At 40.3% G+C, this 16,400-nt stretch overlaps 2 protein-coding genes across 6 annotated transcripts in view; both read right to left on the bottom strand.

Annotated features, from left to right (window-relative positions):
* Window positions 1–10,059, bottom strand: part of LOC106567205 (lysine-specific demethylase 5B-B-like) — a 40,038-nt gene extending 29,979 nt beyond the window's left edge. For 3 of the 4 annotated variants that reach the window (XM_014136224.2, XM_014136223.2, XM_014136221.2), the window contains exons 1-3: window positions 9,708–10,058; window positions 4,302–4,379; window positions 2,545–2,667 (exon numbers count right to left, since the gene is read on the bottom strand). In XM_014136224.2, coding sequence (XP_013991699.1) covers window positions 2,545–2,667; window positions 4,302–4,379; window positions 9,708–9,860 — 354 coding nt within the window. In that variant the 5' untranslated portion in view covers window positions 9,861–10,058. Of the gene's footprint in view, window positions 1–2,544; window positions 2,668–4,301; window positions 4,380–9,707 lie in introns of all 4 variants that reach the window. The other variant, XM_014136222.2, reaches the window with a different exon arrangement.
* Window positions 10,060–10,979: 920 nt separating this feature from the next.
* Window positions 10,980–16,270, bottom strand: tuba5 (tubulin alpha 5). Of its 2 annotated transcripts, none has more exons than XM_014136219.2 (5): window positions 16,055–16,270; window positions 13,675–13,900; window positions 12,707–12,855; window positions 11,888–12,568; window positions 10,980–11,775 (listed from the first exon to the last, which is right to left on the bottom strand). In XM_014136219.2, exons 1-5 carry the CDS (start codon window positions 16,055–16,057, stop codon window positions 11,479–11,481), a joined length of 1,356 nt encoding a protein of 451 aa, XP_013991694.1. In that variant the 5' UTR covers window positions 16,058–16,270; the 3' UTR covers window positions 10,980–11,478. The 2 variants fall into 2 exon arrangements, with proteins under 2 accessions (XP_013991694.1, XP_013991695.1); XM_014136220.2 differs by lacking the exon at window positions 16,055–16,270 and adding an exon at window positions 15,472–15,575 and having other exon boundaries at window positions 12,751–12,855.
* Between the last annotated feature and the right edge of the window lie 130 nt (window positions 16,271–16,400).

A 16,400-nucleotide genomic window follows, 5' to 3' on the forward strand; every position in this document is an offset into this window, starting at 1 on the left:
TGTGCCCATTTTTAACTGCCTCCTACACCAACTCAGAAGCTAGAATATGCATATTATTGTTCAGGTTTGGATAGAAAACACCCTAAAGTTTCTAAAACTGTTTGAATGGTGTCTGTGAGTATAACAGAACTCCTATGGCAGGCAAAAACCTGACAAGGTTTCATGCAGGAAGTGGCCTGTCTGACAAGGAGTCGTGCGTCTTGCATCTGTTTATTGAAAAGTAAGGATCTTAGCTGTAACGTGACAATTCCCAGGGCTCCAATAGGCTCTCAGGACGCGGGAAAATCATGAAGGTTGACGAGGCAGCCTCAGGCTGAAACAGATTATCATCTTATTCAAGTGTCCCATTAGGTGACAATGGAGTGAGGCGCGTGCGCGATTAGCCCCCGTGGAGTATTTTAATTCGGCTGTTTAGTTTATTGCAGATTCCCGGTCGGAATATTATCGCTTTCTACGAGATAAATGGCATAAAAATTGGTTTTAAACAGCGGTTGACATGCTTCGAAGTACGGTAATGGAATATTTAGACATTTTTTGTCACGCCATGCGCTATGCTCGTGACCGTGGATTACCATTCTGATAGTGTCTAGAACTCACGAACAAAACGTCGCTGTTTGGATATAATGATGGATTATTTGGGACCAAACCTACATTTGTTATTGAAGAAGAAGTCCTGGGACTGCATTCTGACGAAGAACAAGAAAGGTAAGAACATTTTTCTTATAGGAAATGTGATTTTGGTGAAGGCTGAACTGCGTGGGTGTCTAAATAACTAGCCCTGTGATGCCGGGCTATGTACTTAGAATATTGCAAAATGTGCTTCATCCGAAAAGCTATTTTAAAAATCGGACATATCGAGTGCATAGAGGAGTAATGTATCTATAATTCTTAAAATAATTGTTATGCTTTTTGTGAACGTTTATCGTGAGTAATTTAGCAAACTGTTAGTAAATTCCCCGGAAGTTTGCGGGGGGTATGCTAGTTCTGAAAGTCACATGCTAATGTAAAAAGCTGGTTTTTGATATAAATATGAACTTGATTGAACAAAACATGCATGTATTGTATAACATAATGTCCTAGGGTTGTCATCTGATGAAGATCATCAAAGGTGAGTGCTGCATTTAGCTGTCTTCTGGGTTTTGGTGACATTATATGCTGGCTTGAAAAATGGGTGTCTGATTATTTATGGCTTGGTACTCTGCTGACATAATCTAATGTTTTGCTTTCGTTGTAAAGCCTTTTTGAAATCGGACAGTGTGGTTAGATTAACGAGAGTCTCGTCTTTAAATAGCTGTAAAATAGTCATATGTTTGAGAAATTGAAGTAATAGGATTTTTAAGGTTTTGAAAATCGCGCCACAGGCTGCAAGTGGCTGTTACGTAGGTGGGACGAATTCGTCCCGCCTAGCCCAGAGAGGTTAAACTTTTAGACTATCGATACCGACAGAATAATAACAAGTCTTTGATATTAATTACTAGTCTGCAGCTAGAAATTCGGTATCATTGAACGCGAAGACCGACGAAAGAGCCATTCTATAATGACGTTAATGAATGTCGCTTTGAATGATCCATTCTAACCGAGAGAGAGAGAGAGAGAGGATGAAACTCTCCACCAAAGATCACGACGGCACACTGAGCGTAAATATATATATTGATTGCAATTGTTTCCGAATGAGTGAGCGTTCATGTGCAAAGGATTAGCATATCAATTGTTAATATTTATCAACTCTGTAGTGTCTTCTCAGCTGACCCTTATCACCCTTTAACAAGCCGCCATGCCGGTTTAGCCCACTAGGGCACATTCCTCTACCATTGATTTGTAACGATACCTACTGTTTTGTATGCTTTCTGTGAATTACTTAGTTTAGTAAATAAATGATTTTAAGACAATTGATGTATGGATGACTTAGTGAAGACTGGGTTCGTGCAGATAACAACAATTTACGACGTTTGGAACGAGACTGACGCGAGGTAATAATCGATCAGATATTATATCTGACAGTTATATTAGGAAAATTATAACTGTGTAATCTGAATATTTTCCTTGGTGCCCCGACCTCCTAGTTAATTACAGTTACACGATTAATCAGTTTGTCGCGTAATAATAATTACAGAGAGTTATTTGATAAAAATAAGTCTTCAGTTTTAATGATGCCCAAAGACACGACACTAGTGATGGAGAAACAAAGCTTCTTGAAACATTGAGGCTTTCCAGCCAATTGTGTCAAAAATGGTTTCATTACTCAAGGATCAACACAGCGTACACTAGTGGTACCTGCTGGTCAAAAGAATTTAGAGCAGCCAAATGTTTACACATATAACGTCCCACATGTCATAGCGTGTGGGCAGGGTAACCTTTTTGTCTTCTACCGAAACCGTTGCCAAGCCAATTAGGTAGTTGTTTGATGAAACAAAGCTTCAGACGTCATTGATCACATGATTCTGAAAATGATAATCGGCACACTGCTTTGAAGAAAACTGCTTAGTGATTTTGACCCATGCCTTGGAGCTCTGGTATCAAATCTATCACTACTAAACACCCAACCTTGTTGAGTTGATACAGGTCCAATATCTTCCTTTCCACATGAGGAATCTTCAGGGAACACCCCTGCAACTCCCAGAACTTTGCAATCTGGTCCAAGAAGTTAAGCTTAACTCTGGTCTGTGCCTAGGAAAGGGAAACAAGGGGCGATATATTAGTCACTGTAGGAATTTTTATTTAGAGAATCATGGCGGTGATAAGTGTCCTGGCTCAGCTATGTGATGCAATAAAAAAAAATGGTGTACTGAAAATAAAATGTTTCTGCTGACCGGCCCCTGCGCAAACAACCTCGGACTTTCCTTTCACCAAAGCTTCTGAAGGGGGTGATTAATAAATGGTTGGCAATAGGCACAATAGAAAACCTTCAGTGCGACGTCAACTAGACAACTGCATTGACAGGGACCCTGACCAATCAGTTTAATTCCCCTTTATAGGCCAAGGTGTCAAAGTGGTGCACATCTTCAAGGGTATTGTACATTAAACTAAAATCTAGGCTACACATCATGCAAAGTGACTTTCTTACCAATTTTCCCTCTAACCAGCGCGAGTGTGTGGGCCTGCAGCTCCCTGGGACTGCTGCGCAAGAGAAATATCAGCCCGCACAGAGAAGCCTGGGATTTAACTTTTCCCCCTTAGTTAACACTGATCAAATCAACGCAATATTAGCCACATTCAATGCAACATACCGAAATAAAACAAACTGAGCAAGACTTAGTATGCAAAACTAACTATGCAGGAGATTTTGTTGTAGGCAGAACGCATCGGATTAGGATTCTATTGCATTGACATGCAAGACTCTACACAGCCAGTACTCTACACATAACCAATCAGAGCTGCAGTAGTCCTATATGCAAATAGACCATTGCCATATATGGATCTGTGCAATTCACTTTGATCTGGACTGTGTTTACAGCATGAGGGGTCGTGAGTATTTTTAATTTAACTAGTTAAGAACAAATTCTTATTTATAATGATGGCCTAGGAACAGTGGGTTATGCCTTGTTCAGGGGCAGAACGACAGATTTTTACCTTGTCAGTTCAGGGATTCGATCTAGCAACTTTTTGGTTACTGACCCAACGCTCTAACCACTAGGCTACCTGCCGCCCCAGGTAAATGCGCTTGTTTTGAGATCAAAGTGAGAGCTGCATGTAACCACCTGTGCACATTTGCTCATATCATTTGCTAGTTAGTGAGTTATTAGCCCAGTTATAGATAATTTGTAGTCAGCAATGGGGGAGTGATTGCTTCCTACAAGAGCACAAAACCTGTACATTTCTAGACAACTTTGAAAAACAAAGCAGGTGAAAAGCTTTTTTTTACTTAAAAGGCGCAGTGTTGTATTTCTCTGTAATAATGGTATGGGAATAACACCACAACAACATTTCCAGTCACCTTGTCTGAAGGAAAAGTGGATAAACAGGTTAATGTCAAGCCCTGCATGTTTTTTTTTCAAAAGTCTCATGGAATGTAGGCCTACATTGAACACAAGTTGGCTGCTACTGTAGGCTGAATGATAGAACAGCTATTTCCATGGTAAAATGTTATGGGATGCATTTTGGTAGGCCTACATCATGATCAACTAGCCACAGTAGCCTACTTGACCACTGTCTGAAACTGTAACTTAAAGCTAGTACAGCCTCAGTGTTCATAGTAAATGCACGCTGGAAGTTGCACTGAATTTTCACAATGTTCAAGTTTGCGCTCAGCAGACCTGAAATTTGCTCAGTGTTGAAAACGTTGAGGGAAAATTGCTCCTTACCTCCAGTTCATTTAGCCTCTGTATCCGAGGAGTGAAGTGCAGTCTGTCAACATCACATGCAAATGGAGGCTGCCAGTCCTATGAGGATACAACAAAATATTATTATTAGAACGACTTAAATATGACACATAATAAATAGGTCTATCGCACAGCTGAAAAGATTTTTCAAAGTACCACATAACACCCAGCAGTATGGAGACATCATACAATAAACCAGTCATTGCCATGTATGGGACACCTGTCAGTAACAGATGTTTAGCCTACAACTCTAAGTCTGTCTATTGGTCTACCGTGGTCATGGAGTTACAGTTGGAAGTCGGAAGTTTACATACACCTTAGCCAAATACATTTAAACACAGTTTTTCACAATTGCTGACATTTAATCCTAGTAAAAATTCCCTGTCTTAGGTCAGTTAGGATCACCACTTTATTTTAAGAATGTGAAATGTCAGAATTATAGTAGAGAATGATTTATTTCAGCTTTTATTTCTTTCATCACATTCCCAGTGGGTCAGAAGTTTACATACTCAATTAGTATTTGGTAGCATTGCCTTTAAATTGTTTAACTTGGGTCAAACGTTTCAGGTAGCCTTTCACAAGCTCCCCACAATAAGTTGGGTGAATTTTGGCCCATTCCTCCTGACAGAGCTGGTGTAACCAAGTCAGGTTTGTAGGCCTCCTTGCTCGCACACGCTTTTTCAGTTCTGCCCACAAATGTTCTATAGGATTGAGGTCAGAGCTTTGATGGCCACTCCAATAACTTGAATTTGTTGTCCTTAACCTGTTTGGGATAGGGGGCAGTATTTTCACGGCCGGGTAAAAAAATGTACCCGATTTAATCTGGTTACTACTCCTGCCCAGAAACTAGAATATGCATATAATTAGTAGATTTGGATAGCAAACACTCTAAAGTTTCTAAAACTGTTTGAATGGTGTCTGTGAGTATAACAGAACTCATATGGCAGGCCAAAACCTGAGAAGATTCCATACAGGAAGTGCCCTGTCTAATAATTTGTTGTCCTTCTGGGGTATCTCTATCAAAAATACAGCATCTCTGCTGTAACGTGACATTTCTAAGGCTTCCATTGGCTCTCAGAAGGCGCCAGAAAGTGGAATGACGTCTCTGCAGTCTCTGGGCGAAAAACAGCAGGAGTTTTTGTGAGTGGTCAGGCAGGGAACAATGACACTGGAGATGCGCATCCACGAGACGACTCCATGTTTTTCTTTTAGTCTTTGAATGAATATATACGAGAAAAATAGCATAAAAATTGATTTTAAACAGCGTTTGACATGCTTCGAAGTACGGTAATGGAATATTTTAAAAAATTTTTGTCACGAAATGCGCCTGCGCGTCACCCTTCGGATAGTGACCTCAACGCACGAACAAAACGGAGCTATTTCAATTTAACTATGGATTATTTCGAACCAAAACAACATTTGTTGTTGAAGTAGAAGTCCTGGGCGTGCATTCTGACGAAGAACAGCAAAGGTAATCTAATTTTTCTTATAGTAATTCTGAGTTTAGTGAGCACAAACTTGGTGGGTGTCAAATTAGCTAGCCTGTGATGGCCGAGCTATCTACTCAGAATATTGCAAAATGTGCTTTCGCCGAAAAGCTATTTTAAAATCGGACACCGCGATTGCATAAAGGAGTTCTGTATCTATAATTCTTAAAATAATTGTTATGTTTTTTGTAAACGTTTATCGTGAGTAATTTAGTAAATTCACCGGAAGTTTGCGGTGGGTGTGCTAGTTCTGAACATCACATGCTAATGTAAAAAGCTGTTTTTTGATATAAATATGAACTTGATTGAACAAAACATGCATGTATTGTATAACATAATGTCCTAGGAGTGTCATCTGATGAAGATCAAAGGTTAGTGCTGCATTTAGCTGTGGTTTGGGTTTATGTGACATATATGCTTGCTTTGAAAATGGCTGTGTGATTATTTTTGGCAGGGTACTCTCCTGACATAATCTAAATGTTTTGCTTTTGCTGTAAAGCCTTTTTGAAATTGGACAATGTAGTTAGATTAACGAGAGTCTTGTCTTTAAAATGGTGTAAAATAGTCATATGTTTGAGAAATTGAAGTTATAGCATTATTAAGGTATTTGTATTTCGCGCCACGCTTTACCATTGGATATTGGTGAGGCATTCCGCTAGCGGAACGTCTGTCCCTAACAGGTTTAAGCCATTTTGCCACAACTTTGGAAGTATGCTTAGGGTCATTGTCCATTTGCAAGACCCATTTGCGAACAAGCTTTAACTTCCTGACTGATGTCTTGAAATGTTGCTTCAATATATCCACATATTTTTACTTCCTCATGATGCCATCTATTTTGTGAAGTTCACCAGTCCCTCCTGCAGCAAAGCACCCCCACAACATGATGCTGTCACCCCTGTGCTTCACGGTTGGGATGGTGTTCTTTGGCTTGCAAGCTTCCCTCTTTTTCCTCCAAACATAACGATGGTCATTATGGCCAAACAGTTCTATTTTTGTTTCATCGGACATCGGACATTTCTCCAAAAAGTACAATCTTTGTCCTCATGTGCAGTTGCAAACCGTAGTCTGGCTTTTTTTATGGCAGTTTTGGAGCAGTGGCTTCTTCCTTGCTGAGCGGCCTTTCAGGTTTATGTAGATAAAGGACTCGTTTTACTGTGGATATAGATACTTTTGTACCGGTTTCCACCAACATCTTCACAGGGTCCTTTGCTGTTGTTCTGGCACTTTTCGCACCAATCTACGATAATCTCTAGGAGACAGAACGCGTCTCCTTCCTGAGCGGTATGACGGCTACGTGGGCCCATAGTGTTTATACTTGCGTACTATTGTTTGTACAGATGAACCTGGTACATTCAGGCGTTTGGAAGTTGCTCCCAAGGATGAACCAGACTTGTGGAGGGCTACAATTTTTTTCTGAGGTCTTGGCTGATTTCTTTTGATTTTCCCATGATGTCAAGCAAAGAGGCACTGAGTTTAAAGGTAGGCCTTGAAATACATCCACAGGTACACCTCCAATTGACTCAAATGATGTCAATTAGCCTATCAGAAGCTTCTAAAACAATTACATAATTTTCTGGAATTTTCCAAGCTGTTTAAAGGCACAGTAAACTTAGTGTATGTAAACTTCCGACCCACTGGAATTGTGATGCAGTGAACTATAAGTGAAATAATGTCTGTAAACAATTGTTGTAAAAATGACTTGTGTCATGCACAAAGTAGATGTCCTAACCGACTTGCCAAAACTATAGTTTGTTAACAAGAAATTTGTGGAGTGGTTGAAAAACGAGTTTTAATGACTCCAACCTAAGTGTATGTAAACTTCTGACTTCAACTGTACATTTTTCTCAATACAATGTGCTAGTTATTTTAGGGTTACAACATGAGCATTGTAGAGCATACAGCACGATTGATTCCTTATCTTAAACCCATTAGCCTAACTAACATCACCTAAAGACCAACAAAATGGCCAGATGGAATTCAACAGCCAAGAAACAGTCAGGCCTACTGAGTGAACATTCCATTGCACCAGGATATTTACATCCATCTATGAAATTACTTATCACTAATTTTAGACTACATCCAATATTGATGGATAGTTATAACCAATACTTGTCTTTTTTCTTTACCTGTACTGTTGGAGCTCGGCGCATAAGAATCAGTGTACCCTAGGATTACATCTGCAATCCTGTGCATGTGACTAATAAACTCCTATCTAATAATATATACATTATATGATTGATGCCTATTATTCATTTATGGATTCCATTTTTTGGGGTTCTGGGGCCCTTTTCATTTCAGTTTCCAAAAAGGTCACAGTTATAAATAAGTTTAGGCTACACCAAACTGGAGACTAATAAATACAGGTGATCCTTAGTTGTGGGAAGTTCGAAGTTTGTCTGAATGACATTAAAAACAACATTCATAGTAACTAATCAACCAACATTACCCGTCTCTGTAAAGTTACAGCTCTTTGGCATTACCAGTGACTAGGGTTGCAAAATTCCAGGAACTTTCAATAAATTCCCTGATTTTCACAAAATCTGGGAATTTATTGAAAAACCTGGAAATGTATTGAAAGTTCACAGAAATGTTGAAACCCTACCAGTGACTACAGTCAGACCATGTCAAAAGGTTGCCTATTATTTTTGATCTACCAAGCTAATCAATTAAAGACAAAAGTTGCCAGAAGATACCGACCCTACTGTTACGCTTGTTTACACCGAGCTGCACTGGGGTTAAATTAAGACACTGTGGAGACAGCGTGAGATATGGGTCAGAAAATGTACCTCAATGCAGGGATGGGATATTCCACTGTACTCCAAATTGTACCTTTATCCACACTGATACATCGACTAGAAGATTGAAATACTGATAGTTTTCTTAGAAAACTGCTATTTTCGTCCTCATCGCATGCTAGCTAGCAGTAGCCATTCTGGAATGGCAATGTCAGCCAATCAACTCCATATGCCATTCCATAATGGCTGCCGTTAACTAGCATGAAGACAAAAAGGGCATTTTTCTGGGGGGGAGAAAAACAGTATTTCAATCTTCTCAATGGGGCAGTGTGGTTATAGGTACAATTTGGAGTACAGTGGCATATCCCATCCCTGCATTGAGGTAAGTTTTCCGACCCATATTTCATGCTGGCTCCACAGTGTATTAATGTAGCCATGATTGCGTTCAGATCCCAATGCAGCTCAGTGTAAACAAGCATAAGGGTATGGTCGGTATCTTCTGCCAAAGACAAATGGTGTATGCGTGTGTATTGTTTTCTCGCCTGATGACAAAACTACGCTGATCAGTCTTGGTAGCAAGCTGCTAGCTAATGAACCCAGCTGTAAGTCTCCACGTAAATTCAATTGACATAGCTAGCTTTTTTGTTTATTGAATGCTGTTTGTTTTAAGTAACGTTAACTAGCTAACGTTAGCTGTTACTACTAACGTTGGCTAACTTGTCTTTTTACACTGAACTGACAGACTTCACTGTCGGTCATCGCACTAGCTAGTTTGACATCTGTCGTTAACGAAAGGATAATCTCACGATTTGTTAGTCAGCTAACGTTAGCTAGCTAGCACGACGATTTCAGTGATTGAAGAAGCAGTCAACATTGTCTAAGCAGGTTACGTTAGCAAGTTATTTTCAATAACGTTGCCTGCTGCAGTTACACAATGCCACTAACGTTAATTCAGTTGGTCAGGTAGCTAACGTTAGCTATTAAAACTAGCTTGATTATGAAGTTAGCTAGCTATATAAAACATTTTAATGATACAAAAGAATCAGCAGAACCTTCATCCGCCATGTTGAAAAGGTCCCTTTAACCCCCCGTGTTTGTGGTTGTCAGTCTTGTTAAAATGGTTTTAAAGAATCTGTTAAACCATTCAGCAGCTCGACCACACTTACCGGAGGCGGGCGGACCTTACAAATACCCGTTTTTTCTGCAATTGGACGGATCTTATTTATATAAGCAAAAGGATCGGCAAATTCCTCCCAGCTTGGTTCGAAGACTGGGCACTCCTGAGGCGGCTTGAACTCGTCCGGCCGAGGCTGGGTCATGGTCTTAGTCCAATCTTAGAGCTCAGACAACACAGGTAGCCTGATCACAACAGTGTGTCACCTTATCTTATGGTCTGTCCGGAGGTATATCCTTCTAATTTTCTAATGTCAGGGTCTCTCGAAGTCAATCGGGATCAACAATACGAGGCAGCTCAGCCAAACACACATACACACACAGTGAAACGAATGTTCTAAGGCAGTGACTACGTCCGCCTAAAAAAGTAGATACCATATAATTTTTCTAAAACCTCTTATGTTTGCAAACTCATTCTCTGATCTTAGACATCAATCCTACTTGCATCTTAAATATTGTAAATCAATATAGATTATAGGCTTTTATTACATGGATTGTGATTATTGTCGATTGCACCAATATATTTATAAAATGATTCCTAAATATTTTCCTATATTTCAATTGTTAATCACATACATACATGAATATGTAAATATACAACTACCCGTTTGTTTTGACACACCATTGTCGTGTTGAATTTAGTGTAATTTACACAGAATTATGTTGGAAAAGATGGAGTATAAACGACGCATAAATTACTACTTTCTTTAGTCAGACCCTAATACATTTTTTTTAAACTAAATTGTAATGAAACATATATAGGCTATGTAGAGGCCTATTATTAAGTCACAAGATTGAATGCACCCGACTGATGTCCTCCGTGAAGTGCTGTAGCACACAGTGCATTTGAAGCCTATGCTACATCCAAACCAGCATCTTCATTATAGTGTCAAATATTGTTCGTCTGACAAAACATCGTCTTATTGACAAGTTGAATATACGTAATTGTGCACCATGTTGATTGGTAAAATATTAGGATTTCAGTGTATTCATTCTTGAAAATGCTTTTCATTGTATCCTCACTGGCTACTGTTTATTATCGCGGAGGGATATTTTCAGGTGACACCTTCACCGCTGCCGGATCTTGTTCTTTAAATAGCCCCGATGGGAGTATTTTGATTGGATGTATCTGCTTTGCAGGGGACGAGCATTGATGACTTTTGATATGTAACACAGTTTGAGGCTAGTCACAAATTATATCGATGCGCTCCACAATAATGATCCAGAGACCATAGCCCAGTAGCAACAGTCATCAGCTCACGGAATGCAATGGGTTACAACTGTTTATTACATAATTATAAAATATTTATACATCTATAGACTCATAATATACTGTTAGTAAACTAAATATAAATGCTCAATACATTATTACTGAAACAGAACATGACAACAGAACGTGGGTAAGGTTCTCCAATCTACTCCTGGTTGAGTTTGGCCCTAGCTGTAACATTCTAATCATCATCAATTTCAAAGTAATATGCAGAGAGAAAAAATATCTTGTTCAATGTTGTACTCAAGACCGATTTTATTCAGAAGCTGAAAACTATTGCAATTGCAAAACATGGCACTTTGGAACTTACCGATTAACAAGGTGTTAATAAACCACAAAAAAAGTGCATCTGGCTGTACATACGGTTTATACAACTTCAGATGTTTTCGTTCAGGGCAGGCAGATACAACAGTATATTGTTACAAGAAGAAAGAATACAAAGACAGAATATGACATTTTTAATAGACAGATTGGACATCATGGTTATTTGGTTCTTAATATTCCTCACCCGCATCATCATCAGATTCTGTGCTTGTTCTGCCCAGCTCTTCATAATCCTTCTCCAGACAAGCCAGGTCTTCTCTGGCCTCAGAGAACTCTCCCTCCTCCATGCCCTCACCTACATACCAGTGCACAAAGGCACGTTTGGCATACATGAGGTCAAACTTGTGGTCCAAACGGGCCCAGGCTTCAGCAATGGCAGTGGTGTTGCTCAGCATGCACACAGCCCTCTGGACTTTAGCTAGATCACCTCCAGGTACGGCAGTTGGGGGCTGATAGTTGATCCCAACCTGATTAGATAGAAATAAAATAAACAAATGACCCCTTAGGCCGCGAAATAAATATGGTGTTCATCTCAAATCGCAATATAAACCATATACAGGAGGCAATCATGTTACTTACCTTGAAACCGGTGGGGCACCAATCCACAAACTGGATGGAACGTTTGGTCTTGATATTTTGAATGGCAGCATTCACATCTTTGGGCACCACATCTCCACGGTACAGCATACAGCAGGCTATGTACATGCCATGCCGAGGGTCACACTTGACCATCTGATTGGCTGGCTCGAAGCAGGCAGTGGTGATCTCAGAGATGGTCAGCTGCTCATGGTAGGCCTTCTCAGCGGAGATAATGGGCGCGTAGGTGACCAGGGGGAAATGAATGCGGGGGAATGGGACTAAATTGGTCTGGAACTCTGTGAGGTCAACATTCAAGGCACCATCAAAGCGTAGGGAGGCAGTGATGGAGGAAACGATCTGACCGATCAATCTGTTGAGGTTGGTGTAGGATGGACGCTCAACATCAAGGTTGCGGCGACAGATGTCGTAGATGGCCTCATTGTCCACCATGAAGGCACAGTCAGAGTGATCCAGGGTGGTGTGGGTGGTCAGAATGGAATTATATGGCTCTACCACAGCTGTGGACACTTGGGGAGCTGGGTAGATGGCAAATTCCAGCTTGGACTTCTTACCGTAGTCAACAGACAGGCGCTCCATCAGCAGAGAGGTGAAGCCAGAGCCAGTGCCTCCTCCGAAGCTGTGGAAGATGAGGAATCCTTGTAGCCCTGTGCACTGGTCAGTCTAGGGAGAAAACCAATTGACCAACTCAACACCAGTGATGCACATATATATTGGCCTTAGCCTATATTATTACTACATTATGACTCAAATCCTTCCTTTGACTGTATGACCAAGATCTGGTCTTAATGTGATACTTACCATTTTACGGACACGCTCCAGAACCCCGTCAATGATCTCCTTACCCACAGTGTAGTGTCCACGGGCGTAGTTATTGGCTGCATCCTCCTTTCCAGAGATGAGCTGCTCAGGATGGTAGAGCTGCCTGTATATTCCCGTCCTGACCTCATCTGGAGGGAAAACAATCACTCATCAACAAATATAGGACATCAACTGGAAATGCCACCTAAATTACCACACAGTAGTATCAATTAATTGTTGATTTGCTCTTGGTTGGCAGTCCTGTGCATTGATATTATGTAGCCTATAAAGCTGTACTTACATCCACCCACAGTGTAATGCAGATTCACAATTTTAACAATCAGAATTTTTTGTATTTATTCATGTGCAGTAGTAACACTTCTAGAACTGCTACAGTAGTGTAAGTGTTTTGATTAATGCACACTACTTAACAGACATACTGCAGCTCATTAGAAGTAACCTTGCATTTTATTCATTATTACTTGGCAAGGGATACTTGTGTGTACTTTGGAGCAGCATATCCTGTGTGTGGGCTTTCTTTATACATTCATCGTTTTGTTGTTGGCCCAGTTGTTATTGTTGTGAAAGTTTGGGATGTGTATCACTAATAAACCCCTCATTTATTCAACATTTAATTATTTTATCATCTCTTCTTCTTTGTATCAATATTCTACACCACCACTTACCAATTACAGCTGGCTAGGTCCACAAATACCACCCATTGTACAAGCTTTCCTGAGCCACGCTCATTGAAGAAAGTGTAAAAGGCGTCATCACCGCCACCAACAATGGTCTTGTCTCTTGGATACCATGCTCTATCCAGCACAGGTCCCCGCATGCATTCCCAATTAGCGCTCCTGCCTGGCCCATGAGGATGGATATGCATTCACACTACACATGTGCAATCACACACACAAACATGAATGATGGGTGGAGAGAAACAAAATGTTACAAATGACATTGCTTACCAACCACCGTTGGCTCCAGGTCCACAAATATGGCCCTGGGAACATGGCGGCCAGAACTTCCTGTGTTGAAAAAGGTGTTGAAGGGGTCAGTCCGTGAATTAGGCCCCTGGTCCTCTTCATTGAACACCCCGTCAGGCCCCACACCGTGTTCCAAGCAGAAGAGTTCCCAGCATGCATTGCCAGTCTGAACTCCCGCCTGACCCACGTGGATGGAGATACACTCTCTCTGTTGGCAAAAAACAACAGCATGACTACTTCCTGTTCCTCAAACCGTCTGTCTGAAGTGGAAAATACATAAACAGCAAAGCCCATCTGACACACAGATACTGTAAATCGGACTATATTAACACACAAGGAATTTAACTATGATGACATCTAGGATTTACTAATAACAACATTTGTGTATGTTATCTTTTCTGCTTTGGCTGATTGTTTACACCTCAGTAAGCACAGTCAAAACTGAAGAGGCCGAATGAAAAGTTGATAGAAAAGCAAAACTGGATATAGAAAAAGTCAAGATATATCCATTACCACGTGGTTCAAGTATTTCAAGGTAATGCCAAAAGTAGAGAGCAATATGGTAGCTCCAAATTTAAAGTAACTATGTCACTAAATAATTATCCCCAAAGATTCTGAACTTAAATCTGGTCAAATAAAAATGATTTATTCCTTTGATAGTCAGTTTCCCGGACACAGATTGACCCTAGTCCTGGACTTGAAATCAGGGTGCTTTTTTTGTCCAGAACTAGGCCTAATCTGACTCTTGGAAACTGTACCTAAATGTTTAAAGAATATATTTTAGGCAGACTGCCAGACACATGTTTCAGCAGGTCCAGATTCGTAGTCTTGGCACTGGATCTCAGGGGTAGGGAATTCTAGGTTCTCACAAGGTGGTAATAAACTGACATTTGAAAAGGAAATGGCATCTGTAAAAATGTAAAACTAAAATGCTGTGTAATAACACAGTAAGTCACAAAGACAAATATAACTCCTAAATCAGGAATACAACGTAACTTATTGTATGATGATGTGAAAGGGGCTTGGCATGCTTGCTATACTTTTTAATGGCTGATTCTTTAAAAAGTACAAGGTATCATGCATAGGCCCATAGGCTATGTACTAGACTACATGTTTCGTTTATGTACACAACTGATATAAGAAGTTACTGTATCACAGTACATTACTTTCCTAGACTCCTGCCTAAATACAGGTAAAGTAAGCTAATATTTTAACAGATGTATTTGTCATTTGAAAGTTGAAAACCTCATGAAAGTTTGTCAAGCATATGACTCAATCGGCTGTGTCTGCCCCCTACCAGAGACGGAAGACAACTCGCTGTTTTTTGTTGTTGTGGATCAATGAACTAAGTAGACCAGACTCAGCTGCTATTGCATTGGTGTCTTTAGGACACCCAGTAAAGTAGACCGGAACTGACCCTTTTTTTAAATGGTAAAAGGCCTGAGTGAACTATCTTCATTTATCCACCATCTTTGCCCACACCATACCACTTTCCGCTTCCTCACACAGGCTCAACAGATTCATTGGATTCCACTCTTTCAGACACAAACAGTATACATTCCCACGCATACTGTATTACCACAGTTTCTAAACCCAGAGGCGCAACAGCGCAAGACTTCCGGGAACGCATGCGAAACAGACAAAGCAGGCCAAGCCGGGGTTTGAGAAGTCAATGAGAGAGAGAAGTGAAAAATGATTCCTTAGTTATTAATTTTCAAAAAATCTAAAGGCACAACCTAGATTCGAGACAATGTCTTAAGTAGTTGAACATGTTATTACCAGTGGCGGTTCTAGACGATTTCAACTGGGGGGGCCAACATCGTGAAAGTCACACGTTTTCATTTTCCTAAAAAACAACTATATATATCGAAGGAGTGCGGCCCGCACATGCGCAGTTCGGTGCGAGACGACCGTTTGGCAAGATTACGTATTTCTGCGCATGAGTTTAGCTAGCCGAATTCGCCATGACATCGCCTACAAGTGTGATTGGGAATTCTATTAGAGAAGCAGCTTCTGCCTATCTTCATACTGTAGGCTACTTTTTTTTGTATTACATTGTTGTAAGAACGTACTAACAAAGTATCAACTTTCATACTAATGGATACATTCAATTGATAGGGGTAGGGCCCTACGCATGGCGGAGGCTATATGCATAAGTCAATAAAAACTTTTTTCAAATGAAACATCTGAAATCGTCGAGTAAATGATGGTCCACATTTTCAGACCGCATGAACATTACATTTGCCTTTGAGGTTGGCAAATATTAATAATAACACTGAAAATGGGGAAAAATGTACTAACGTATTTAGGATTTCAATGCGAAAAGAGAAAAATGAAATAGTTATGTAAAGTGCGGGCATACCATTTCCTCCTGTCAAGATTCAGATGATTGAAGACGCGTAAACAAGGTTTTGAAAATTAATTGTTAGCATACAGTAAAGGCGCAAAAAGTTTTGCTACAGCTCCGTCGACAAAGGTCTCCGCCAACACAGGAATGTAGACTGGGTCTGCGCTGCACTTTGAACACACCGCCCTGCACACTACTAAAATACCTGAGCACTCTAGTCGAATTGTCATTGGATCCCAGTGGTGACGGTGTAGGTATGATGACATTTCAAAAATGGATTTACATGTAACCTAAAATATGTGATTTGGTTCATACTCCATCTACATGTAGATATTGTTGTGATTTTGGGAGGTAGCCAGGT

This window comes from Salmo salar, chromosome ssa13 (assembly GCF_905237065.1).
Source record: "Salmo salar chromosome ssa13, Ssal_v3.1, whole genome shotgun sequence".
Taxonomy (NCBI): Eukaryota; Metazoa; Chordata; class Actinopteri; order Salmoniformes; family Salmonidae; genus Salmo; species Salmo salar.